Source organism: Castor canadensis, chromosome 15 (genome assembly GCF_047511655.1).
Source record: "Castor canadensis chromosome 15, mCasCan1.hap1v2, whole genome shotgun sequence".
In the NCBI taxonomy this organism is placed as follows: Eukaryota; Metazoa; Chordata; class Mammalia; order Rodentia; family Castoridae; genus Castor; species Castor canadensis.
The window spans coordinates 70,347-95,525 of record NC_133400.1 but is presented as its reverse complement, the minus strand read 5'-3'; the positions used below and the strand labels follow the sequence as shown (position 1 = coordinate 95,525).

At 48.6% G+C, this 25,179-nt stretch overlaps 1 protein-coding gene across 7 annotated transcripts; it reads left to right on the top strand.

The window, feature by feature from the left end:
• The first annotated feature begins 6,137 nt into the window (after positions 1-6,137).
• On the top strand, positions 6,138-23,737 carry Def8 (differentially expressed in FDCP 8 homolog). Of its 7 annotated transcripts, none has more exons than XM_074055441.1 (12): positions 6,138-6,221; positions 10,356-10,489; positions 11,287-11,384; positions 13,359-13,508; positions 14,741-14,882; positions 16,151-16,315; positions 17,207-17,334; positions 17,467-17,580; positions 18,932-19,009; positions 19,862-19,951; positions 20,143-20,252; positions 21,488-23,737. In XM_074055441.1, the coding sequence occupies exons 2-12, from the start codon at positions 10,366-10,368 to the stop codon at positions 21,588-21,590; spliced, it is 1,302 nt and encodes a 433-aa protein (XP_073911542.1). In that variant the 5' UTR covers positions 6,138-6,221; positions 10,356-10,365; the 3' UTR covers positions 21,591-23,737. The 7 variants fall into 7 exon arrangements, with proteins under 7 accessions (XP_073911542.1, XP_073911541.1, XP_020029196.1 ...); XM_074055440.1 differs by having other exon boundaries at positions 19,811-19,951; XM_020173607.2 differs by having other exon boundaries at positions 18,929-19,009.
• Positions 23,738-25,179: the final 1,442 nt, after the last annotated feature.

Below are 25,179 nucleotides of genomic sequence, written 5' to 3'. Positions count from 1 at the left end.
CAGCTGTTCATTTTACAGGCAAGTGGGTAACTGTGGTGTAGCCTTACTGTAGTCCTATTCAGCAAAAAAGTCTAAACTGTGTTGACTGCTACAGCATGGATCAGTCTCAAAATCATTATGCTGAATGAAAGAAGCTAGGCAAAAAAAAAAGAGTATATGCTATAGTAGTTCATTTCTATAAAATTCTAGAAAATGCAACATAGTGACCGAAAATCAATGGTTGTCTATAGATGGAGGCAGAAGCAGGGAAGGGGAAAGCAAAATAGCAGGAGGAAACATTTGAGGATGATGATAGGTTTGTTGTCTTAATTACAACTTTCTCAGGAGTATGTCAAAAGTTATTAAATTGTAGACTTAAAATGTGCAATTTATTGTATGTCAATTATAGCTCAACAAAACTGTTAGGAAAAAAAATTTCCAGTGGCTCCTATCTCACAGCAATTAAAGCCAATATGTTCTCAGCTGGCCTTTAGCTGTCTCACCTCAACCTTTCCTCACCCTTCACCTTGGACCAAACATTCAGTGCTGGGGAGGGCAGTGGTGAACCAGGCTCTTTTGGTTCCTCCAGACCTCTGCCTGCTTTTCCCTCTGGATGCTCTTAACCAGAACTTTGGTTCTTCTCTCCTTACTCTTTGGGTATTGGCCCAAACATCCCTTCCTGTTCCCCATGATCTCAGATGCTCATTATTCCCATTGGGCCTCTGAACAACTTCTACTTGTCTGTCCTCTGTACTCTGTTATCTTGCACTCCCTCAAGAGACCCATGGCATTAAGTGTTCTATAGTGCTAAAGTGGTCTTCTGCATCTAACTCCTCTGGGTAGAACAAGACCTTAGGACTTTTGTACCTCCCTAAGTCATTGTAATTGATCCAAGGGCAGAAAGGAGCTGACCTAAGGATTAGGGCACCTTATCTGCAAACTCCAAGCCCCAGTTGAATTGTTTTTTTATCTTCCTAACTGCAGTGACAAGGTACAGAGGTCTCAGGACCCACCTTAAGCCAAGTTTAGATCAATCTTGTTTATACAGAATTTAGTTTAATAGTTTAGACTTGGAAAAAGAGAAAGAAAAACCCCTATTCTCTTCCCAATTTTTCTCATAGCCAGACTCACACTTACCAAAAAAACTCCTCTGGTGTGGGGATCAGATACATAGTTCTTAGGAAAGAACTTCATAAGAAGTCAAACAATGCCCCCAGAGAGGCACTGACCTCAGCCACCTCCCTGGTAATTTCAAAGCTCCACTGATCAATATTTCTTCCCAATTTGGCATCTCATAGAGGATTTCCTCCTAACCCTAGAATAGTCAGACCTGGTTCCTTTCCTCTGGTTAGTTCTCTGCAGAAGCTGGCTGGCAGATCAGAGGCCTGAACACCAATGCTCCAAGAGATAAGGAGGCATTCTCTCTCAGTGTACGGTTACCAAAGGACAATTATTGGTAACACATCTTAGAGTTTTAATAATTAGAAGGAGGAAACCACATTGTTCTAAGCTTATTGATATGGGGTCCTGGGCCCAGCATCAGGAGAACTTTACAGACTTGTTTTGAAGTTGTCTAATCCTGATTCCCACTGCTATATAAAGCCAGTGGAAAAGCCCAAAGATCAAGGGGGCTAAGGGAAATCTCCCAGAAGCTGAGTTAGGACCTCCTCCCCCCATATTGAACCCATGGCCTCCCACATACTAGAAAAGCTCTCTACCACTGAGCCACACCCTCAGCCCTACAGTCTCTTTTTGAACATAGATGAGCACTGGAGATGTGGAAAGACTGATACAAATACAGCAGCCAAGTGAGCGCTAGATTTAAACATAATTAAGTACCTGTGAACTAGAATGGGCAATAGAGAAGGCTGATCATTCTTATCAGCCTGTGTATTTCCTTCTTGGTGCCCCTTACATCCTTGATTAACTTGCTTCTTTGCTTGTTGTCTATCTGACCCCTTTTGAGGCAGGCTAGAAGTAGGAAAAGTTTGGGGCTTATGTAGGTTGCCTGGGGATGGACCAGACCACCCTCACCTGGCTGGGAGCTGCCCATGCCCCTCTCCACTCATTCATTATTGGGTGGGAGCCTCTTAGGCCTGCCCTCACATGGGGTAGGGTAGGTTTTAAAAGCATCTGAAAAATAAAAGCACACACTCTCTCTCAGCCAGTGGACTCCACCTGTGCCCCACCATGCCCTCTTCTTTCTGCTTCCCTTCCCTCACCTGGCAGACAAGTGACCCTTTCTCTCAATAAAGCTACCCTACCTCACCCCATCCATGTGTTCTGCTTGTATTTTTCCATCTGGAGCACAAAAACCAGGATCTTCTGGTCACATTTGAGTGCTGAAACCTTGTCTGTCTTCTCCGTATTATGGTGCTCAGCCAGAACATGGCCTACAATTGATGCTCAATAAATGTGTTGTTAGCTGGATGCCAGTGGCTCACACCTGTAATCCTAGTTACTCAGGAAGCAGAGATCAGGTGGATCATGGTTTCAAGCCAGCCCGGGCAAATAGTTCATGAGACCCTATCTTGAAAACATCCAACACAAAGTAGGGCTGGTGGAGTGGCTCAAGCAGTAGAGTATCTGCCTAACAAATATGAGCTCTGAGTTCAAACCCCAGTACCACCACCAAAAAAAATGTGCTGTTGAAGGGGATGAATATGATCAAAGTATATTATATGAAATATCACAACAAAAAATCCCATTTTGTACAGTTAACATGCACTAATAAAAGATATCGTTGGATGAATGGAGAAATGATCATGAGCCATACTAATTAAGGAAGAGGTAGACCTTAAGCTGCATGTAGAGTATGGGTCCATCTTTGTCTCTCCTTGGAGGTGGGGACAGGTTCCATTGCTTGTGTAGACACTGGCTCAGGTCCACAACTGGCACTAACATGTGGTTATAGCGTGGACCTTCTTCCTCTCAGGGCTGGCCTCACCTAGGTGCTCAAATTTTCTTTGGTTCATGTAACTATTATTCCTTGGGCCCAGGCACTGGTCTAGGCCTTGGAGCAGTGGAAAAAGACAACAAAAATGCTTGCTTACATCTCTTAGCTTCTGGGGGAGGAATAGACAGTAAATAAGAATGTGCAAGATGGGGGACATCATCATTGATGAGCATGAGGGAAAGGGCCCTGCCTCCCAGAGGGGGAAAGGGAGGTGTTTAGATGTCATTGGAAAAGAGTGTTTCAGAGTGGCTCGGTCAGACACAGGTCCTGAGGGGGCAGACCTGGCTTGTTGGGGAGCAAGAAGGGAAGCTGGTGGGTGGGGTGGTGGTGGGGGAATGGGAAAGGAGGTGAAGTCTGGGGAAATTCTTTTTTCCCAGGATCCCTCTTCTCATGTCCCACATGATCTTGTCCTAGAAACCTAACTGGGAGTGGTGGGAGATGCAGAAAGGACAAAAACAGAAGACCAAACATGCACAAAGCTGGGGCCAGGTAGGCTGGGTGCTCAGATGGAAACACACAACAGCCAGCTCCACCTTCAGCAAGTTTATTATATACAGATGGAAACACACAACAGCCAGCTCCACCTCCAGCAAGTTTATTATATACAGTGGCAAAATGAGGTGGAACAGCAGTTCTCTGGGATGAGGCATGACATTGTAATTCTCAGGAACAGGAGGAACCTGTGACCGCTTCTCTCTGAATGTAAACATCTTAGGAAAAAAAGCTGTGCTACATCTTGCCCCCACTTCTGTGGCTGGGGCTGTGCCAAACTCAGCCTGCAGTTTATTGGGCACAGCTGTGCTTATGTACTCCTCTCTCCACACCTCTGACTGCTGGCTTGCAGATGGACTTAGGGGCTCAGATAGGAGTTAAGGATGAAGAGAAGGTTGCTATGGTCATCTGTGTGATCATGATGGGTTAGGGAAGAAGAGGAACTTGTGGGAGGTGGTTAGGTCAGATAAGGCATCTGTTGTGTGAATTTCCTGGGGGAGGGTGTCTAAAGAGTGGTGTATCTCCAACTAAGGTGTTGTTGACAGTCCAAAGACTGACTCAAACAAGTGTAGCTTGAATGATTGTTAAGTTTTAATAGGGGCTTCTTACAGATCAGTGGATGATTACAGGGCTCTGTATTTATCTGGCCTGGCCCATTACTCGTCACCCTGCCCTCCAGAACCCCCAAGACTGCCAGCCCCACCTTACCAAGCTCCTATTTATATGGCTGTGGATAGCAGAAACCTGGACAGAGATCGCCACCTTGTGTTAATATGCTGAAGTAACTGCAGGCTCAACATGAGCCATAGGACCCTGGGAAATTACTTGTTTGAATGTGTTTAGTCCTTGCTCTTGCTGACCTTCACTGACAGTATATTATCACGGGAAGGAGGGCTTGTTGTGCTGCAGTCTGGCACATAGAACAACTAAATAGCTACAAGATGGAATTAATCTGGCTAGGAGTCAGAGAACTGGTCACACTGCAGTATCTGGACTTTTTTTTTTTTTTTTTTTGGTGGTACTGGGGTTTGAATTCAGGGCTTTGCATTTTCAAGGCAGGCACTGTACCAATTGAGCCACACCTTCAGCACCACACTGCAGCATCTGGGAGGAGAGTAATAAGGGATAGACTGAGGCTTGTAGTGGGAAGGGTACAGCTGGCATCAGAGAAGCAGAACAGTTATGGGAAAGATGGAGTCTCCATATGGGGTCACCATGGGCCTTAGACATCTCAGTGGTGATGTCCAGAAGATGACTGGTCGTCAGTGCCTGAGTCATGGGGCATGGTAGTGAGGGGTCACCACTGGGCCAAAGAGGTGTTTCCTGATGTGATCTGAATGTAACTGGTAAGGGAGGGAACAAGCAAGGGAGGACAGAGCCAGAGCACTTGAGGGTCCAAACTGGAGGAGTAGCCTGTGAGGTGGGTGAGCAGCATGGAGGGGCCCCTGGGAACCCAGGGAGGATGGGGCCTCATGAAGGTCTCAGTTCATTGTCTTTTGCCATTGTCCAGTCCTTGGCTTTCCAGTAGGACTGGCAGGAGAGCAGCAGGGAACGAGACCAGGTGGAAAAAGAATCTTTAGGATGGGTACCTTGGAGGACCAAACAGATTAGCACCCTCAAAATCCCAGCTCAGAGAATTCTCCCTCTAGTCTGGGTAGAGGGAGAGAAGCACAATGCTCCAATTCACTCCAAGCTGGACTGTTATCTCACTCCATGCCTTGTTAGCTCTGTGTGGCCTTTATGAAGTTAATAGAGTCACTTCACCTATGGGAGACCTCTTACACCCAGGCCTGCATAGGGCTAAATGAGGTGGTATATGGCTCCTACTTGGGGGCTCCTAGTTATGGGCTCCATTATCATGGAGCAAAGTGGCCCTTCTGGCCAGGTCCAGAGGCAGCCAAACTGAGTCCTGAAACTCAGGGACACCATGATCCCCTTCATCTTCCCTCAACCCCTCCCTGCAGATGTAAGGGGCATCTAATGAGCTGGGGGTAGAAGCTGGGGACAATAGTACCAGATCCTACACTCTGCCTCCAAAGTCCCACACCTTACTCCTCCTCCACTGAACAGCCCCATGACCTCACTGTGAAGACCACACAGAGTTCTACAGGCAGAATACAGTACAAGCAGCTGCTACATGGTGGTTCTCTCTTTTTCTCTCAACTACTAGAGTTTTTTTCTTTCTTTCTTTTTTTTTTTTTTTTGTTCAGCACTGGGGTTTGAACTCAGGGTCTTGCACTTGCTAGGCAGGTGCTATTGCTTGTTATTGCTTGAGTCATTCTGCCAGCCCCCCCACCCCCTTTTTTGTGATGGGCTTTTTTCAATATAGGGTGTCTTGAACTATTTGCCCAGGGCTGGCTTTGAACTGCCATCCTGAGTAGCTAGGGCTAAAGGCATCCACCAGCGCCCTTTCCAACTTTGTGTGTGTGTGTGTGCTGTAATGGGGTTTGAACTCAGGGCCTCATGCTTGCTAGGAAGGTACTCGACCACTTGAGCTACTCCGCCAGCCCAACTCTTTTAAGAGTTGTGACTTGGGTTTAAACCAGGAATATTATGATTAAGGGAAATCTAAGAAATGCAGTTCTCAGCCTTACCACCTTGAACAGCCGGGCTGAAATATCGCCCATTTCCCAGAGGGTGACGTGGAGGCCGCCCCGGCTGGGACAGAGCGCACGCTCTGGGGACCGGGTGTCATAAGCCTCCGGGCCGGAGGCGGCAGCAGCGGGCGGACGAGGGGGATACATTGTAGCGATGGCGGCCGGACCGGTTACAATGTAGCGGTGGCAGCGGTCAGGTGAGCTGCGGAGTGGGCTCCATGGGTCGCAGGTGGGGGCTGGCCGGGAAGCGAGCGGGGGTGCTTGGCCTCGGGGGCGCAAGCGGTCGCCTGGCCCTGGGCTTCCGAAGCCCGGTTTCCGACGCACAGAGCCATTTGGAGGCCCCGATGCGCCCGAGGCAGGATTGAGTCTCCCGGCTTCGGGCAGCCCGCCTCCGGCCGGCTCCCGGGAGCATCGGACTTAGTGACCTCAGCTGTTCCGCACTTCCGCGGGCAGGGTTAATCATTCCAAGAAGGGGAGCCCCTCCCTAGGCGACTGTCAAAGAGCGTCTGTGGGGTACCCGTGAGGCCCAGGGACCCGCAGAACTGCTGCCTCCCTGCCATGATGAACTACGCTGAGACTCTTTTTCTCATCTATGAAATGGGTGGGTGTTGTAACAGAGACCTGCCCCTGTGAGGACAGGAGTATTCCCAGGTGAATTCAAGTCGTGAGTGAGGAGGAGAAGAGATGGTTCTGGGGTGGCTCTTTGCAGTCCGCTTCAGTGGTCTGGAATGGTAACATTCTTGCCGGCCCTAGTCCTAGCCGGCCTTGTTCCAGGTATGAGCAGATAGAGGTACTTTATCCCCTTCCAGGGTGAATACTCAAAGTCTCCAGGTGGTAGCTGGAGTAGTAACCATTTTTTGGTGACTGTACCATGGGCAATGCATGGGAGGCCTACTCCTTATGCCATGAGTACATTTTTAGCTTCAGCCCAGTGTCCCTTGGTATCCCAGAGCCCCCAGGGCTTTACACTAAGGTTTGTTTTAATTGTTAGGTTGTGTTCCCCGCCCCCACCCCACCCCAGCTCCCCAGGAAGGGAGAGGGCTCCAGAGGGGCAGAGGGCAGAGCAGAGGGTTTCTTCAGTCTCCTCTTTCTGACCTGGTCCTTGCTGAAGTCAAGCCTGAATTCTGGGTACAGAACTCTGCAGGAGTGAACCTGAGGTATAGGAGGCTGATGCTCTTCTCAAAGTCAGCTGCTGCTCCCTGCAGCTGTGTGCTGTGACATCAGCCATCTGCCCTCAGCCTATAGGGAGATAAGATTCCTTAACCTAGCTGGAGAAAAACTGGTGCCCACAGAGCAAATTGCTCCATGGATTCGTTCATCTGCTGCTTTTGTGGTATTGTTGCTCAGGAGGTGAATAAGGGAAGCTTTTTCTTGGGGAGACTGCATCACAGAGGAGAGTTGCTGAGAAGGGTGGAGATTTTCCTGCCAGGGTGCTGTCTTTGAGCCTCTCCAGCCATATTTTAAAACATCAGGAGGCTTCCAGGGAGAGCTTCTGGGGGTGGTTCCTCATTCTCAACTCCAGTCCCTTTTGACTGTATTGACAATGACAGTTCAGCAGCAATGCTGGACTTCTGGCTGACATACGCACTTAGCTCTGCCATCCAGGCAGCAGGTATAGTCCCTGACATCATGGGAGAGCCAGACTTTAAATCAGAGCTTTCTGATTCTCAAAAATAATAGTAATGATGACAATAGTAAGTTGGGCTGATATTTATTGGGCGCTTGTTATGTGCTGGCCAGTGCTTGCAGAACTTTATATTAACTAATGTAATCTTTATAATCACATAGAAGTATTATAATCTCCATTTGAGACTTGAGAGGTTGGAAGCAGAGAAAAGTTCAGGTGTACAATGAGGGGTATCCCACAAGGTCAGACAATGAGGAGTGGCAGGGCTGGGATTCAAGTTGGGCCTGTCATCTTATCATCATGAGGTGACTGGGGTGACCAGTCAGGATCTGTTTTGGCTGCAGGATGCAGAACCCTCCGTCCCAATAACTTGTGTAAATACAAGTTCTGTCTCATTGGAATGAAACCCAATAGCAAGTAGCTCAGGCTCAGGTGGAATCTTCTGAGATTTTGTCACTTGGCCCACTCTCATTTGTGACTTCTATGTCACAGCTCAAGGTGGGTGTTCCAGCTCCACCCATTATGTCTACATTTCAGAAAGGAGGAAGGAAGGGCTGAGAAGGGGCAGCCTTTAAGAACGATTCCCAGAAATATTATGTGATGTTTCTGCTCATGTCCCATTGGTCAAAACATAGTCACATTACCATGTGTTGAAAAGACTAGAAAATTGTGATAAAACAAAAATGAGGACTTTTCAATCGGGATGAAGATGTGAGTGAATATTGGTCAGGACAGTTTAATTTCTCCTGCACTCTGAATGGTTCCCTAGGACACCTAGAGTCAGGTGGCTACCTCTGACTCTAATAACCTATTGACCTACCCAAACTCATCAGGAAATAAATGAGAGGCAAGCTGTGAGTCCACTATATCTGTGTCTATCTGTGTCTTCCTGTTTTGACCTGGGGCAGACTGTCAGAAGCTGTTAATTCCTGCCAGGCTGGAACTTTGGCCATCCAACCACATTCCCCACACAGAGGTCTAACTGGCAGGACAGGTCCCACAGGTGATTGGAGTTCCTGATCCTAGTGCAGAGCCCAACATGGGGCTGAGGTGGGGCCACCTTATTCAGCTGTAGTGAGGCCACTGTCTTACATCCCAGCTCTGCACCCCACAACTGTGTAGCCCTTGGCAGGGCTAGCCCCTCTGGGCTCTGTTCCTTTCTTTTTCTTTTAGAAGAAGAAGCAGGGGAAAGGAGTCATAGTTTTTCTTTCTTTCTTTTTGGTGGGACTTTTTTTTTTTTTTTTTGGTCCTGGGACTGGAACTTAGGACCTTACACTTGCTAAACAGGTGCTCTGATACTTAAGCCACTCCACCAGCCCTTTTTTGTATTGGGGATTTTGAGAAAGGGTCTCAGAACTATTTTCCTGGGCTGGCCTCAAACCTCAGTCCTCCTGATCTCTGACTCCTGAGTAGCTAGGATTACAGGCAGGAGCCACCAGCACCCAGAGGGACTAGGGTTTGAACTCAGTACTTCACACTTGCAAAACAGATGTTCTGCCATTTGAGCCACATCTCCAGTCCATTTTCTCTGCTTATTTGCACAGGCTGGCCTCTTGATCTCAGCCTCCCAAGTAGCTAGGATTACAGATGGGAGCCAACAGTGCCTGGCCACATTTCTTTTATAATTATGAATTATTTTTCACTGTAATTGGTGTACAGAAAGCATAGCCAACACCATGTACCTACTACGTGGCTTTTTTTTTTTAATCTTCCTGTCATATGGTAATAGCAAACCTTACTGAGAGCTTATTTTGTGCTCAGTATCTATGAACTAATTTCACCCTTACAATGACCACTTATGGATGAAGAAATGAGGCAGTGAGGTTATGGAACATGGCCCTGCTAGTTAAGTGGGGAAGCTGCATTAAAATGTCTCTGTTCCTGCCCAAACAAGCCCCTTCTTCCTTGCCAGGAACTCCTATGTTCCCCAAGTTTGCTGAGTGCCAGGGAGGGGAAAGAGGAGTTATACTGATCCTTGATTTCTGCCAGGTGGTGAGCTAGGCACTTCCTGCCCAAGGCACAGAGCCATGTGAATGACTCAGGTCATCAGCAAGCTTGGAACCCAGCATAGTCTAGAATCTAGATGCATTTCTGGACCATACTGTAGAAGGGTGTCCCAGCCCAGGTCACCCTACAGGCAATAGGGCAGGGATGGACCCTGTCCCTGGCTCTAGATCATTCAATACTGAACACTCTGACAGAGGCTGTATTTTTGGGGTGCTTGGTACAAAAGGAGCACATTGAGTCAGGGGCCAGGAAGGAGGACCCATTTTCAGGAGGTATGTCTCATGGGAGCAGGCCAGCAGCAAGGGCACAGCTGGACTGGGGCCCAGTGATGGATCTGGCAGTTGAAGCCTGGAGAAGGGCCTACTGGGTGGCCTAGGTCTAGAGTCGTACAGCACCTGAGGCCAAAGGAGCTCTTGTGCTGAAAGGCAGGACCTTGGTTTCCAGACCATCTGGCTAGGCACTTTGGATAGTCTGTACCCACATGATGGGCATGGCACACAACTTGTCACTGTGGGCTCTTCTGAAAGGAAGCTCCCAGTGGGACCTCAGTGGGGGCAGCTGAGGTGGTTTGGGGAGAGACTGAGGATTGAGGTTGCCATATGGCAATTCCTCCCCTCCTTGGGGAAGCCAAAGATGTTGGGGAAAGGGGGTGGTGAGCCTGGATCTGCGTACTCACCCAGTCATGCTGGCCCTGCAGGTGGGATGCTATGGAATATGATGAGAAGCTGGCCCGGTTCCGGCAGGGCCACCTCAACCCATTCAACAAGCAGCTTGGGCGAAGACAGCATGAAAAGGGACCCAGTGAGGAAGCCCAGGACACTACTTCTGAAGGTGAGTGCTGGTGGGGGTGAAAGTTGTGTGTGATCATTTGGCCACCTCCCCCTCACCCCTTCTCCCTGCTGCCCTCCATGGAGCACATTGGCTTTTCCATGGACCAGGTACCATACTGGCTGCTTTCTTTTTTCCCAATAGCACAAATCACTTATAGCTTCTTTGTAGTTTATTTTTGTCTCCCTACCAGAATGCCCACTCCATAGTGCAGGGATTTGTGTCTGGAGAGTCACTGCTGAATCTCAGGGTCAAGCACACAGTAGGTGGTCAGTGAACATTATGGAGCAAACTCAGAGCCAAGATCTGGTGGAGGGAGGTTAGTGGGTAGAGTGTCTTATGCCCCACTCCTGGGGATCAGAAGAGTGTGAGCCCCAGGAATTGCAGACTAGGTCAGTAGAGAGAGCTTGGGCCAGTGTGGTTGCAGAGATGGCCTGGAGTCCATATGGGGGTTCATGAATTTTGTGTAATTTTCTTTAGTCTATCTATGTATACATGAGGAATCTGCCTTAGAAATTGGATTGTTTCTATAACACTATCAGGTGGGCTTCTTTCATTACTAAGTGTCATTCTGCCTCATCTCCTTGAATGGCTCTCTCCTGTCTGCACAAGAAACTGAGCTCCTTTGCAAGTGCAAATCAGAGAGACTTGCAGGACTGAGCAGCATCCAGCTCACCCAGTGCCTCCTTCCTGTGGGCTCCCTGAGTTCCCATCCCAGTACCTCCCTGGGGGGCAAGGAGCAAGAGAGGCAAGTTGACCTTTCTCTCTGCCACCCTCCACATCTGCCTCCCTTCCTCCAGAGACCCTGCCTGAGCTGCCCCCTGGGGAGCCTGAGTTCCACTGCTCTGAGCGTGTGATGGATCTCGGCCTGTCTGAGGACCACTTCTCTCGTCCTGTAGTAAGATTTGGTGTCTGGGAGGGAAGGGAACTGGGCCCTGAGGTATTAGAGAACACTAGTTTTCCTGATCGTCCCAGTCCCAGGTGGCAGAGCTATGTCCTCCCAGACACTGTCTCATGAGCTGAGTGTGCAGTTTCCCTCCCCAGTGAATCGCCACCATCAGGCTCAGCTGCCCCCACTTTAGTAATTCTCTGGGGCCTTGAATCTGAGACCTACATGGCTCCTGGCCCCATCCTCAGAGCCTGTCTGAGGACAGGTAGAGACAGGTTGGGGTAGGTGGTCTGGGGTCTCTCCTCTCCCCTCAGCTCCAGGCTCTTGTGAAGCAAATGTGAGACCCCCTTGGGATTCTCAGGGGATACTGTAGACATGTAGACATGCTACATGATGAGGTCAGTGGAGGGAAACAGGAAGCCTCCCTGCCTCTCACTAGCCACTCAGCACCACAGTGCCCCTCTTGTTTGTTCTATGTTTTGTTCCACAGAAGGCTTGTTTTGAAGGGGAATATAGAGGTGACTCTAGTGTTTCTTAAAAAGTTTGAAAGCCATTGGTTTTTTGCAAGTCATCTTAAATCCAAAGAGATTCAAGCAGATGCCCCCAAATCCAATTTACTTTTCATTTGGTATGTGTTATTTGAGCTTTGCTCATACAAATACATACACACATATATGTGTGACATATATATATACACACATATATGTATGTGCATATCCACATATATGTAGATAGATAGATAATGTTTTGCTAGGCATGTGCTGTACCACTGAGCTACATCCCCAGCCAGATACATATTGCACGTATATGTTTCATGTCTTTGTTATAACATTTCTGAGCACTTCCTTTTTGGCCATAGACTAAGTTTCAAGGAGGAGGAAGGGTACCACCTTCTTTTGCCTGGGTCTTTCAGAGCCCAGCATAGAGGAGGAGGAGAAGGAGGAAGAAGAAGAAGAGGAGCAGGAGAAGGGCTCCTGAGGATGTGGTCAGTCTGACCTTCCCAGTTCTGAGAGCAGAACATGTCTTCCCCAGTGGCAGCAGGGTACTCTGAATCTGGGGCGTTGGCTAGGTGGGTGGTGACAGAGGCTAGAGGTGCTGAGTCTGGGGGTGGGTCAGCACCATCAGGCAAACTTGCTTGCATCTGCCTGGGCTTAGCAATTAAGTCAGAGGCCACTTCCTCTCATGAAGCCAATGTCATTTCCCCAGCTTTCTCCAAGGGGAAGCTCTTTAGAGGTAAGTGAAGCAATATAGCCAAAAAAGCAGTTGCAGTTGGGTTTCTAAAAGAAGGAAGTTGGGATTTTTTTTTTTTTTTTTTTTTTGTGATGCTGGGGATCAAACTTGGGGCCCAAAGGTATGTTAGGCAAGTGCTTTACCACTAAGGTACATTTCCAGCCCTCAGAAATTGTCTTTTTTCTTTTTTTGTTTTTGTTTTGTTTTGGAGACAGGGTGCCACTGGGTATCCCAAGTTGCCCTTAAACTTGTGATCCTCCTGCTTCTGTTTCCCAGGATTATAGGCACGTATCACCAGGCCTAGCAAAGAAGTTGTCTATTTTTCTTTTTTTTTCTTTTAAAAAAAAAATTTTTTTTTGAGACAGGATCTCACTATGTAGCCCAGGTTGGCCTTGAACTTAAGACCCTCCTGCCCCAGTCTCCCGAATTCGGATTACAGTCATTGCACCACCGCCCCACCCCCAGAAGTCACCTTTTGAAAAGTGTCCTGAATTAGGTCTTCAAAGGCCTACAGTTATAACACTCCAGGCAGGCAATGTGGGGGGGATACCATCATGCTGCTAGCTCTCTTGGGCCTTGAGTAAGTCCTCATTTGAGGACTCGAGGGGTTGAGGTCTGCTGTATGCAGCAAGTTCTCATCTGGGTGAGGGAGTTGAAATATTCCCTGTGCTTAACCACTCATGAGAACAGGTCTAGCCTCCACAGGGAGAGCTTGCCAGGTGGCCATCTGACTTCTGCCTCCCACCTGGGCAGGGTCTTTTCCTGGCTTCTGATATCCAGCAGCTGCGGCAGGCGATTGAGGACTGCAAGCAGGTGATTCTGGAGTTGCCAGAGCAGTCAGAGAAGCAGAAAGATGCTGTGGTGAGGCTCATCCACCTGCGGCTAAAGCTTCAGGAGCTGAAGGTGGGTATGGGGCTGCCCCACCAAGCAAGTGCACTGAGCCTCAGCTGGATTGTAGGTTGCAGGAGGACTGGGCAATCTGATTCCCTGCAAGGGGGTGGGTCTCTTCTGGGCTCTGAGGGGCCGAGGTAGAAAGGTATCCAGAAAGGCACACCCCATGTATGGTCTACTTCCCTGCTAGTCCAAACCCTCTTGGTTATAAGGGAACAGAAACCTAACCTTAAGTGGCTTGAGCCAAGAAGAAAGTATTCTCTTGTCAACTGAAAGGTCCTCCAACATTGTCAGGAATCCTGTCCTCTTCTGTTCTGCCTTGTTTGACCCACCCTCAGGCAGGACTTCCCTGTGTGGTGTCAGAGAGGCCGCAGCAACTGCAGCCTGTCTTTCCACCAGCTCAGCAACCCTGTGTGAATGACAGCTTTCCTTTCCTACTGGGTGTAGTGAGTCAGTCTTGTGTTACCTGGCCCATTCATGTGACTGGCTATGTCTGGATCAGTGCTCAGAAACACGGTGATTGGCTAGTTCTGGGTCATGCGGCCACAAACAAGCAAGTTGATAGGGTAGCCCCTCCTTGAACCATATGACCTAGAGTAGAAGGGGCAATTACCTGAAAGTGTCAACAGAAGGTAATGGATCCCAGAGTTCAAAACCTACAGAATTCCACCATGTGGTCCTAAGTCTATGTCTTTGGCTTGGCTGTGACTTTATCCCCTGTACTGACTCATGAACTCCTGGGAATTTAGAATGGAATATTCATTAGAAAATTGGTAAAGCTGTGGTAATAAACACATCCCGAAACACAGTGGTTTAAAGGAGAGAGATCTGTAATTTTCTTCATGAAAAAAAATCTCACAGGTGGTCCAGGGCCATGTGAGAGCTAGTGATGTTGGAGACCCTGGGTCATCCTTTTTTGTTGCTCTGCCAATGGTCTAACACCACATCTTGGTCTGCACCCAACATTCAAAAGGAGAGAAGGGCCAAGGCCATATCACTCCTACTCAAAGACCCTTGGACCCATGCAGCACCTGGCTGCAAAGGATGCTGGGAAAGGGAATTTGTGTTCTTGGTGGTTTGCATCTGACTATCATTCTAGTGCTAAAGGGAGAAGGGGATGATGCATTGGGCTGAAACTCAAATCTTTACTACTAGCAGTGCCTGGAAGACATGAGGATTTTGAGTGAAGGGAATGAGCTGCAGCCCAGCTCACCAGTGACCCTTCTCTTCCCCTTCCCCTGCAGGACCCTAATGAGGATGAGCCCAACATTCGGGTCCTCCTTGAGCACCGCTTCTACAAGGAAAAAAGCAAGAGTGTAAAGCAAACCTGTGACAAGTGCAGTACCATCATCTGGGGCCTTATTCAGACCTGGTACACATGCACAGGTGGGCTGAGTTGGAGACCCACTCCTGTTCAAGTCATCCAAGTCCCCAGGGCAAGAGTCCAAAGCTCTGCTCCAGATGTGGGTTATATTCAGGTGGATTCTCTGCAGTGTATTCAGTTGATCAAGGCCTTCTGCACTAGAGATTCGAGGAAAGAGACCATGTGCTTGCCTTCACTGGCCTCATATGTAGATCTGAGCTGTGCAGTATATGGTGGCCATAGGCCTTAGATATTCAAATTTTAGTCTACATGAACTGAATAGGTAGTTCCTCAGCTGTACTGCCTATACTGCAAGTGCTCAATAGCAACACAGGACTGGCAGCTACCACATTGGACAGTGTAGAGAGAACATGTAGAAAATTCCCTGCAATGGGGCTATTCTGGGGGAGAAACCAGATTAGTAAATGCCACGGTATGGTAGTCATAGTAAGGAAAATGGAAAGAAAATAGCATTTATTGGGGCTGGAGTGGGTAGTACTTTAGGGTAGAATGCAAAAGGCTCATGTGATGTTTAAGCAGATGCTTGGAGGTCTGGGAGCAAGCCAAGGGTAGATTTAGGGAGAACATTCTGGTAGGGGGATCCATGCTTGCAAAGGCCCTGTGCTTAATGTGTGTCCAGTGTCTTCAAGGAGGAACACCTATGGCTAGAGCATTGTATCTGAGGGGAGGTATTATAGGGATGGACTCAGAGGTGGCTGACGGCTTTTCTGTAAGTGCAGTGTGGACTATGGGTGGGTACTGGACACTTTTAGACTCTGGTTGCTAATTTGAGCATGGACTGAAGGAGAGAGCAAAGCTAGAAGGAGAAGATGAATGGCTCTGATCAGGGTGGGGTGCTGGGTGAGAAGAGGCTGAGGTTATTGCTTGCTGAAAGTTTGGAGGTACCATGTAAGAGGTAAGAACAGAGGCAGGATGATTCATGATGTTTAGTCTCAGCAGAAGGAGGATGGAGTTGCTGAAATCTGAGATAGGAAATGGGGGAAGAGGATTGAGATGGAAGAGTGGAAACTCCATTTGGACAGTTTGAGTTTGATGGATGGGAATGGAGGTTGGCTCTGGGATGTGTGAGTCTGGAGTTGAGAGGCAAGGCTCAGGGGTTGGAGCCACGAGGATCTTTGAGGTGCTGAGACCTGCAGTAGTGCTCAGAGAAGGTATTGGACCTATCTGGATACTGGAGTGGAGCTGATGGAGGATGGGGAGCAGTCCAGTTGAAGGTCAGCCTGGACCCCTCTCCCTGACTTCTAAGAAACATGGTTGCTTCCCACCACAGGATGTTATTACCGTTGCCACAGCAAGTGCCTGAACCTCATCTCCAAGCCCTGCGTGAGCTCCAAAGTCAGCCACCAGGCAGAATATGAGCTGAACATCTGCCCCGAGACAGGGCTGGACAGCCAGGACTATCGCTGTGCCGAGTGTCGGGCACCCATCTCTCTGCGTGAGTGAAAGATGGGGTCTTCTCAGAACAAGTCAAGAACAGGCTGAGGGGGCTGGGGGAACGGCTTAAGTGGTAGAGTGCCTGCCTAACAAGTGTGAAGCTCTGAGTTCAAACCCCAGTACTACCAAAAAAATAATGGACTGAAGAAGGGAAAAAAAAAAAGAACAGGCTGAGGGAGTATCAGATAGCTAAGTGAGGACCAGCCTGGGCAGGGCACTCCCTGTTCCTTCTCTTTGGGAAGTGGCAAGGGCAGTTACTGGCATTTCTTTATTTCCCACTGAAGCAGACCAAGGTTCCAGTTATTCTATGACTTGCCCAGGTCACTGCAGGGCTGTGTCCTGAGCTTAGCCTCTATGTGGCCCTTTGTCACAAAAAGCCCACACAGGCTGTGTGCCAGTGGCTCACACCTGTAATTCCAGGCAGAGATCAGGAGGATTGCAGTTTGAAGCCAGCCCAGGCAAATAGTTCCAAGGGACCCTATCTCAAAAAAACCCTTCACGAAAATAGGGCTGGTAGAGTGGGTCAAAGTGTAGGCCTGAGTTCAAGCCCCAGTACCGCAAAAAAAAAAAAAAAAGCCCACACAGACAGGATGAGGAAAAGTCATATAGTAGTCACATGCTTCTTTCTAGTGTTAAGAATGTTAACTGATGTGAAGTCACAAGTTCCTTTGGCAGTCCTATAGCATGATCCTGTCCCATTTTACTAATGGGCAAACTGAGGGCACAGTAGGATCTCCTGTGGCTCCATGGCTGAGAAAAGTATGGGTCATTTAAGGAGGGTCTGACTCCTGTTCAGATTGCTTTCCTGACCTCTTGGCCAGGGAGAATGGGCTACATAATGTGGGAGCCTTGGGCAGGTAAGGTGGACCCTGACATAACAACCTGTCTGCAGGGGGTGTGCCCAGTGAGGCTCGACAGTGTGACTATACTGGTCAGTACTATTGCAGCCACTGCCACTGGAACGACCTGGCTGTCATCCCTGCACGCGTTGTGCACAACTGGGACTTCGAGCCGCGCAAGGTGGGGGTTTTGGGAGTGTGGGGGTGAGGCCATGGGAAAGGAAAGCCAGTGAACTGGAGACGGTGGGTGGGTCCCACAGGCCCATGTGGGCCAGGGATGGCCCCACAGGCTGGTCACTCAGCCACTCTGCAGGTTTCTCGATGCAGCATGCGCTACTTGGCACTGATGGTGTCACGCCCTGTGCTCCGACTCCGGGAGATCAACCCCCTGCTGTTCAACTATGTGGAGGAGCTGGTGGAGATCCGGGTGAGGCTGTGGGGGCAGTGGTGCATTGGGAAGAGGTGGGGGTCCCAGGTGAGGGATGAGGGCAGTGGTGCATCAAATGGACCCTCTCTGGCCTGTGGGAGGTTCTGAGCAAAGGAGGGACCTTAGTAGGTGCCTAAGGGTCCCTTAACAAGGGTACCTTAGCAGCGCCACTTGTCTATCCTTTTGATTGAGGATGCTAGAACCATGTCCAGTAGCAATCTTTCTCTGTCTCTGTCTCTCTCTCTCTTTTTTATTTTTTTGGTGGGACAGAGGTTTGAACTCAGAGCTTTGTGCTTGCAAAACAGGCACTCTACTGATTAAGCCACACCTCCAGTCCACTTTGCTCTGGTTATTTTGGAGATGGGATCTTGTGTACTATTTGCCCAGGCTCACTTCAAACCATGATCTTCCTGATTTCAGTCTCCTAATTAGCTAGGATTACTGCCATGAGCCACTGGCTCCTGGCTTTCAGTGGCAATCTTATACTAGACCTGGAGGCAATTAAAAATTTTTTAGTAGCCTCAGTAGAAAAGTAGACAAGTGGGGTGGTGGTGCACACCTGTACTGGCTATATAGAGAGACTCTGTCTCAAAAAAAGAAAGAATGAAAAGAAAGAAGGAAGGAAGAGAAAGAAAGAGAGAGGATAAAGTTTATAAACATTTATCACTTTGTTTTGTTTTGCTTTGTTTTTTGGTGGTACTGGGGTTTGAACTTAGGGCCTCACATTTGCTAGGCAGGCACTCTACCACATGAGCCATTCCACCAGCATTGTCTATCATTTGAGTCACATAGTGGGCCACCATTATCCAGTAGGGAGAGCCAGGATTGAGGCCAAACTGGTGCTATATCCAGGTGGGAGCTGATGGTGCCTTAGGAAGGGCAGTAGAAAGGGGTTTGATTCCATGTTACTGGAGAACAAACTGAGGCAGAACAGGGTGAGTTGCCAAAGGCCTCAAGGGCTGATGAGGGATGTGGGACCCAACTGGGAGTTTGGCCCATATGTCTGATGTGACTTAGTGCTGCCCTGATGCTACTGGTTCCTGGACAGGTCATTTTGCATGCCTGTGGGACTGGGCTGAGTGGCATGAATGGAGGATTCTGTGGGTGATGGTAAATGAACTCCAAGGTCCTGTGTAGCCCAGAAGCTATGATTTGCACTTGAGCTTGGCTGAAGCACTTAGATCTGAAACCATCCTGGAGAACTTGAGGGCACCTTCCCTCGCCCTTACTGATTTTGCTGTCACTCAGAGTCTAAGGTGAGGCCACCCTGTGATCATGGCTCCTCTGAAGTCAGGGCAGGGGTGGATGTGTCCTGGCTGAGGAGCTCACCTGCTACCCTTATCCACAGAAGCTGCGCCAGGATATCCTGCTCATGAAGCCGTACTTCATCACCTGCAAGGAGGCCATGGAGGCACGACTCCTGCTGCAGGTCAGACTGCTAGAGGGACTGACCCCAGAGAACCTCACTCTCAGAACTTTTCAGATAACTTGGTAGCCATGTATGTTGTGTGTGTTGTGCTTTTAGCAGTCTCCCAAACTCTGCTCCAGGAACTCCAGGTCTATAATAAGCCATCAGGCATTCTACCCACTGAAGTGTTCTCCAATGATCTGAGTTTGGAAAACTGAGATAAGCAAGCATTGTCTGCAAATTTTATGTGATTGTTTGTGGTGGTGGACCAGGTGGTGGAATAGAACACAAGTTTTAAGATTTACCTATTTATTTCACTAAATATTCACAGATACTGGTCTAGATTTTGGGAAGCAATAAGCAAAACAGGGAGGAATCCTTGCCCTTGGAGTGTGCTCATCAGGTTGGAAATATAAGAAAAATAGGTAGTATGTCAGGGTGGTGGGCACTGTGCATAGGAGAAAGCAGGGGAAGGGTGGGGAGCACTGGGTGGTGTTAAATAACGAGACCAGGACCAGGAGGAAATGCAGCTGGTAGGGAGCAGTGAGGTGGCCAGTGTGGCTGGAGGCTGCATTATAGGTGAGAAGTGTGTGTTTGTGGTGGGGGGAGGGCACACAGATCAGAAAATGTGGCCTTGGCCCCATCTTCCCCCTTTGGCTTCCCCAGGCTTCCTGATTCTGGTTTTGGGGTTCCCACACAGATACACTCTGAAGCTTGCTGCTTCCGCAAGCACCCTGGGCCCAGACAAAGCAGGGACCACAGGTGGGGAATGGGAGGAGTCCTTGTTCTGTACTTGGGGTCACAGCTACTAGGACTTGGCAGCTCCAGGACCGGCAGCATTTTGTGGAGAACGATGAGATGTACTCCATTCAGGACCTCCTGGATGTGCACATGGGACGCCTTGGATGCTCGCTCACTGAGATACACACACTCTTTGCCAAGCACATCAAGCTGGATTGTGAGGTAGGTGTCCCCACCCATTCTGTTGTTGCAGTCTGATCCAGAGGAGACCCTGGGGCCACTCTTTTGCCCAGCTTCCAAGCCTAGGGGCTGGGATTGGCAGGAATACTGGAATTGGCCTGGTATTACTGGCCTGAGCTGGTGCTTATCTGCCCACCCCCTAACCTCACCATACTGTTTCCTCTCCCCACCAGCGGTGCCAGGCCAAGGGTTTCGTGTGTGAGCTCTGCAGAGAAGGCGATGTGCTGTTCCCATTTGATAGCCACACGTCTGTGTGCACTGACTGCTCAGCTGTTTTCCACAGGTGGGTGTGGCCCAGACCACTCCCTCAGACTAGGTGCTGAGGCTTCACTCTGCCCTCTGAGTGGCTGCCTCCCTTTGACCTCACCTGCACCTGGCCTTGTAAGAGTTGACACTGCTACCCTGAGAGAAAGGGAGACAGACAGATATTTGGACCTTTGCTGCCTGGATTTCAAAGCCCGTTACTGATCCTGAGATACTACGTTAGACTCTTATCTGTGTCTAAATTAAAAGTTTCATTATGAATGAACACCTGTGGACTTGGGAGGAGGCCACTGCTGCCCAGACCAGCCAAGACCAGCTCCTGAAGCCTACTCAGCCCTGGACTTGCTCATATCATCCACACTAATTCCCTCTGCACCAGTATCAAAGTCAGTATAGGTCAGAGGTTCCCAAACTTTCTGGTTGCTGACATCCTTAGTATCTCAGTAACTTTTTTCAAAGTGTCCTTAGTCCAAAAGAAATTCTTAACACTTGTTTATTACTTATGTTCAATGTTATAAGGATTTATGTTCTGACGATTTAGTAGCTGTTTGAAAAAATAATATAAATTATTAGACACATAAATTAGAAGAAAAACATTTAAATTTCATTCTATAACCACAATTTCTTATGAATGATATCAATGTACCTGCTGGGCCCTGGAGTTGGATGGGACAACTCCCCCATTTATGTCTACCCTGATTTTTGCCTGGTATTTGCTATTTATCATAACAACTACAAAATTCTAGCTTTGCAAAGCTAGGTTGTCACAAAAAGGGATGTAGCAAAAAAATCTTGTTGAAACCATGAGTTCCTGAGCTAATAGTTTTTGTGGTGTCTGACTGCTGTGTTCTTTTCAAAAGTTAAATGAGCCTGCAGAGCCCTAAGCACACACTGCAGAGACCTAGTGTGCCTTGACACACAATTTGGGAACCATGGCTGGAGACTCCTCAGTACTAATAATAGGCGGCAGTAGTGGAGTAAGAGCTTTGAGCCTGGTTGTAATTGCTGGGGGCCTGCATTGTTTGGGTAACAGGTAATGTGAAGACCCTTTATCAGGGCCAGCACCTACATACTGAACAAATATTCACCACACACAGGTCTCATGATCAGTCATACCTTTATGTAGATCCTGCTTCTGCCCTATGAGCCTGTTTCCCCATTTGTACAGGGGTAATGAGAGCTGACCTAGGAAACTTGTGAGGGTCCAGTGTTAGAATTTTACATGCAGAGCTCAGCCTATTTTTCTGCCCCTAGGGACTGCTACTATGATAACTCAACCACGTGCCCAAAGTGTGCCCGGCTCAACTTGAGGAAGCAGTCACTCTTCCAGGAGCCTGGTCTGGATATGGATGCCTAAAAGCGCTGGGGGAAGGAGTACCAGGCACTGCGGCTGCCCATCTGCTTCCCACCCTGCTGGCATTGCCAAAGTTAGCTCTGGAGACCCCTGGGGTGCATCCCTGGGCATCTTCACTAGGTCTGGGCCAGAAGGGGGTGAGCAGTACCCACTAGGATCATCATTCTCCAGGTGCCAGCTGGGACTTGGAGTGGCTGTACCTGGCTGTTACCTGGGTATGCTGCTGTGTGGGGTTGCAATGTGGCACCTGCCCCCTCTCCCACTGTAGGACTCCTTAGACAGGAGAGCCTGAATGTGACTCCTCCATTTCCCCATAGCATAGAGCGCTCCATGCTTCTGGAGTCAAGGCTTCTGGACCCTGGAGATACCCCTGCTCCTGTCCAGGCCACTGTGGAAACTAGTCAGCCTGAAACCCTGAAATGTAGCCAGTGAGACCTGAGGATGCTGGCAGCATATATCCAGCTTCTGGCCTGTGTTCTATTTGCTGCCATGGATGGTTTGGGTTCTACCTACAGGCTTCCTTTCCTTCATCTCTTTGGGGGCTTCTGGTTGTCCCTGACTGGGGCTATTCACAGTAGTGTCCCATGGACCTGCCCCAACCTCTTGAGGTTTTTAATACTGCTTAGGCCATCAGACCAGTGGTGTTCCCTGTACAATAGGGAGGGGAGGGGGCCATGGAGATTTTCCCTTCTGGGTATACCTACAACTGCTCCTGCCCTGGCCCAGCCCACCTCACCTCATTCTGGTGCTTTGAGCCAAGGAAGCTGTCCTGGCCTCCAGGTGTGCAGCAGGGACTCTTTCTGGGGGGAGGCTCCTGGTTAGGCAAGGGGGTTGGTTGCAGTAGGCCTGGGTAGCATTTCTTGGGACCAGATTTGCCCCTGGACCTTTGTTCTGCTGCCACAGTGCCCATGGAGGGCTCTGGATGGCTTGGAGATGACCAACTAATGACTTCATTTGGAGACCTGAGGTCAAGAGCTTGGAATATTTGTGTAAGGGAGCCCCAAGCAGGAGGCCTAGATCCATGCAGGAAGATTTGGGCCTGGAAGGTGGATAAGACCTACAGCTCTTCAGTGGGAGAGCCACACTCAGCCTGTGTTTGCACCTTATGGGTCATGAAGTTGAGGGTGTGTGTGTGTGCGCGCGTGTGTGTGTCTGTGTGCGTGTGTGTGGTGTGCGTGTGTGTGGTGTGTGTGGTGTGCGTGCGCGTGTGCGTGCGCGTGTGTGCGTGTGCGCGTATGCGTGTGCGCGTATGCGCGCGCGTGCGTGTGTGAGAGGGGATGTCTCAGGATATGGCTTCTGTCTTTCATCCCTGGGAAATAGGAGTTGCTTGGATCTGACCCTTTCCTCCTTGCCCCAGACTGCATATGGCTGTTGATGCACGCAGATGGTGGACAAAGGGCAGAGGGTGTGACTGCTTGGATGTCCCTCACCTTTGATCATCTCAGCCAGCAGGATGCAGTTTAGCTTGCCGGTCCATTCAAGGGGTGGACAAACATAGTACTTCCTTCTTGCCCCTCCATACCATCAGGTGGTTTTAAGGAAGGCTCTTGCTGTCTTTTCTGTCTCAGTTTCCCCATTTGGAAAATGGGAAGAGTGGTATTGACCTACCTCAGGGTGGAACAGTGAGAAATCCTTTAGGAGTGTGATAGGGTCAGTGTTAGTTCCCATCCTGCTTCCTTTTCCTCTTTGGGGCTGAAGCAGGGGGCTAAAGGACAAATACCATTTTCTTACACTCGTAAATCTGTGCATTTATCACCACTGCATCACATTTCTGTCACGTGGATATTGGCCCTTCCCAAATCTGTGTAATCAACATTATTCCAGCGATGTCACTATGTCCACAGAAAGAACTAGTAGGCTGGCATTTGTTGGACAAAGGGTTGGGTCCCTCTTTTATAACTCACCCCAAACATTCTCCCCTAACACCTCTTCTCTACCTGCCCTCTGGATGACACAGACTTTAAGTAAAATCATGCATTGGTCCTTCTATGTGTCCACAGCATAGTAGGAAGAACCTAACCCATTTGCATGGCCAGTACCTTATAGAACAGCACATCCAAAGGTATCCCACAGCAAAGGACCAGGCTGGCCTGAGGGAGGCCCAGTCACAATACCACTGTCTCTGTCTCATTAAATACATGTTCTCTAGACTCGTGTGTGTTGAATCTAGGACAAAGCAGAGTTAGTCAAAATACAAGCCAATTGTAGGTTTAGGAAAACCTTACAGCCTTCTCCATCTAATGGGCTTGATTGTGATCTGGTTTGGGGTGAAATAACACTTACTGATTGGTTGGGAGAAGTGCTTATATTGGTGTCAGACAGACCAAGGCCTGAGCCTGCTCTGATACTGTGTAGAGGAGTTGCCTGATTTCTTGGAGTCTCTATTTTGATAAGATGGGATGACCACTCATGCTTCCTGGGGTCTCAGGGTTCCAGGAAGCATTTAGCACTGTGCCTATTATGCATAAAATGCTCAGTAAGTAGAAGTTCTTTGGAGTCCTGTCATTAAAAGGACTGTCACATTAACTTAAGCAGTGTGAAAGCTGCCAGTCATGTGATCACAGAAGAGTCAGCAAGAGTCCCATTCTAGCTCCAGGGGACATCATCTATTTTCACTAGCTGAATACATGAAAAAGAGCCCTTGTTATAGCTCTAGGCCATTCCCCTTGAATAGAGTCTTTTTTTTTTTTTTTGGTGGCATTGGAGTTCAAACTCAGGGTCTCATGCTTGCTAGACAGGTGTTGGGGTTGGCTTTGAACCGTGATCCTCCTGATCTCTGCCTCCTCAAGTTCTGGCTTCCTCTTTTTTTTAATTGTCCAAAATAATAAGTTTCATTATGACATTTTCATACCTGCATATAATGTACTTTGACCATATTCACCTCTCCCTTACCCTCTTTGTCCCTCCTTTCCCCTCATATTGGTCCCCTTCCTTTTTCCAAATAGTTCCCCTTCTACTTTCATGTCTTTTTTTTTTTTTAAATCTTGAGTCTGCCTATGTGAGAAGTTAGTAGAGGTTTTTAATGGATGGACTTCAGGAGGATCACAAACACCTTTCCCAAGTTAGATTCAAAACTCTGTAGATGGGTATGGTGGAGCACACTTGAAATCCCAGTATTTGGGAGGTTGAGGCAGGAGAATCGCAAGTTCAAGGCCAGCCTGTGTTACATAGTGAGACCGTTTCAAAAAAAACAACTAAAATCCTAACAGTCTAATATACTGTGATTCTATGCCCTAGAGAAGTCCAAGAACATGGGTTGTTTTTTTCTCTATTGTAGCACCCACAGAAGGGTGGGAGAAGGCCATCCAGGAGCAATTTGTGGGCTGGGATGCTGGTATATTTGAGTACATGCCTCCAACTCCAATTCAGTAGCTGACGCTGAACTTTGGATACCAGTGTGTACAGTGGTGTGTATCTGTAAGTCCTAGGTATTCAGGAGGCCAAGGCAGGGGGATAGTGAGTTCACCATCCTTTCAAATGTTTTTTTTCTTTTAATGTTTTTAAATTGGCAAATTTGGATTATAGAAAGTTGTAAAAAAAAGTCTACATTTGCCTATCTTCTGGATTCCCTAAATGTTAACATTTTGCTCCA

What these genes read in the sequence shown, in the direction of transcription:
- Def8 (XM_020173606.2), top strand. Translation starts at nt 10,366, where the DNA reads ATGGAATATGATGAGAAGCTGGCCCGGTTCCGGCAGGGCCACCTCAAC. An exon ending in ACCACTTCTCTCGTCCTGTA is followed by an intron (nt 11,385 to 13,358) that starts GTAAGATTTGGT and finishes CCACCTGGGCAG; the next exon opens with GGTCTTTTCCTGGCTTCTGA. An exon ending in GGGACTTCGAGCCGCGCAAG is followed by an intron (nt 17,335 to 17,466) that starts GTGGGGGTTTTG and finishes GCCACTCTGCAG; the next exon opens with GTTTCTCGATGCAGCATGCG.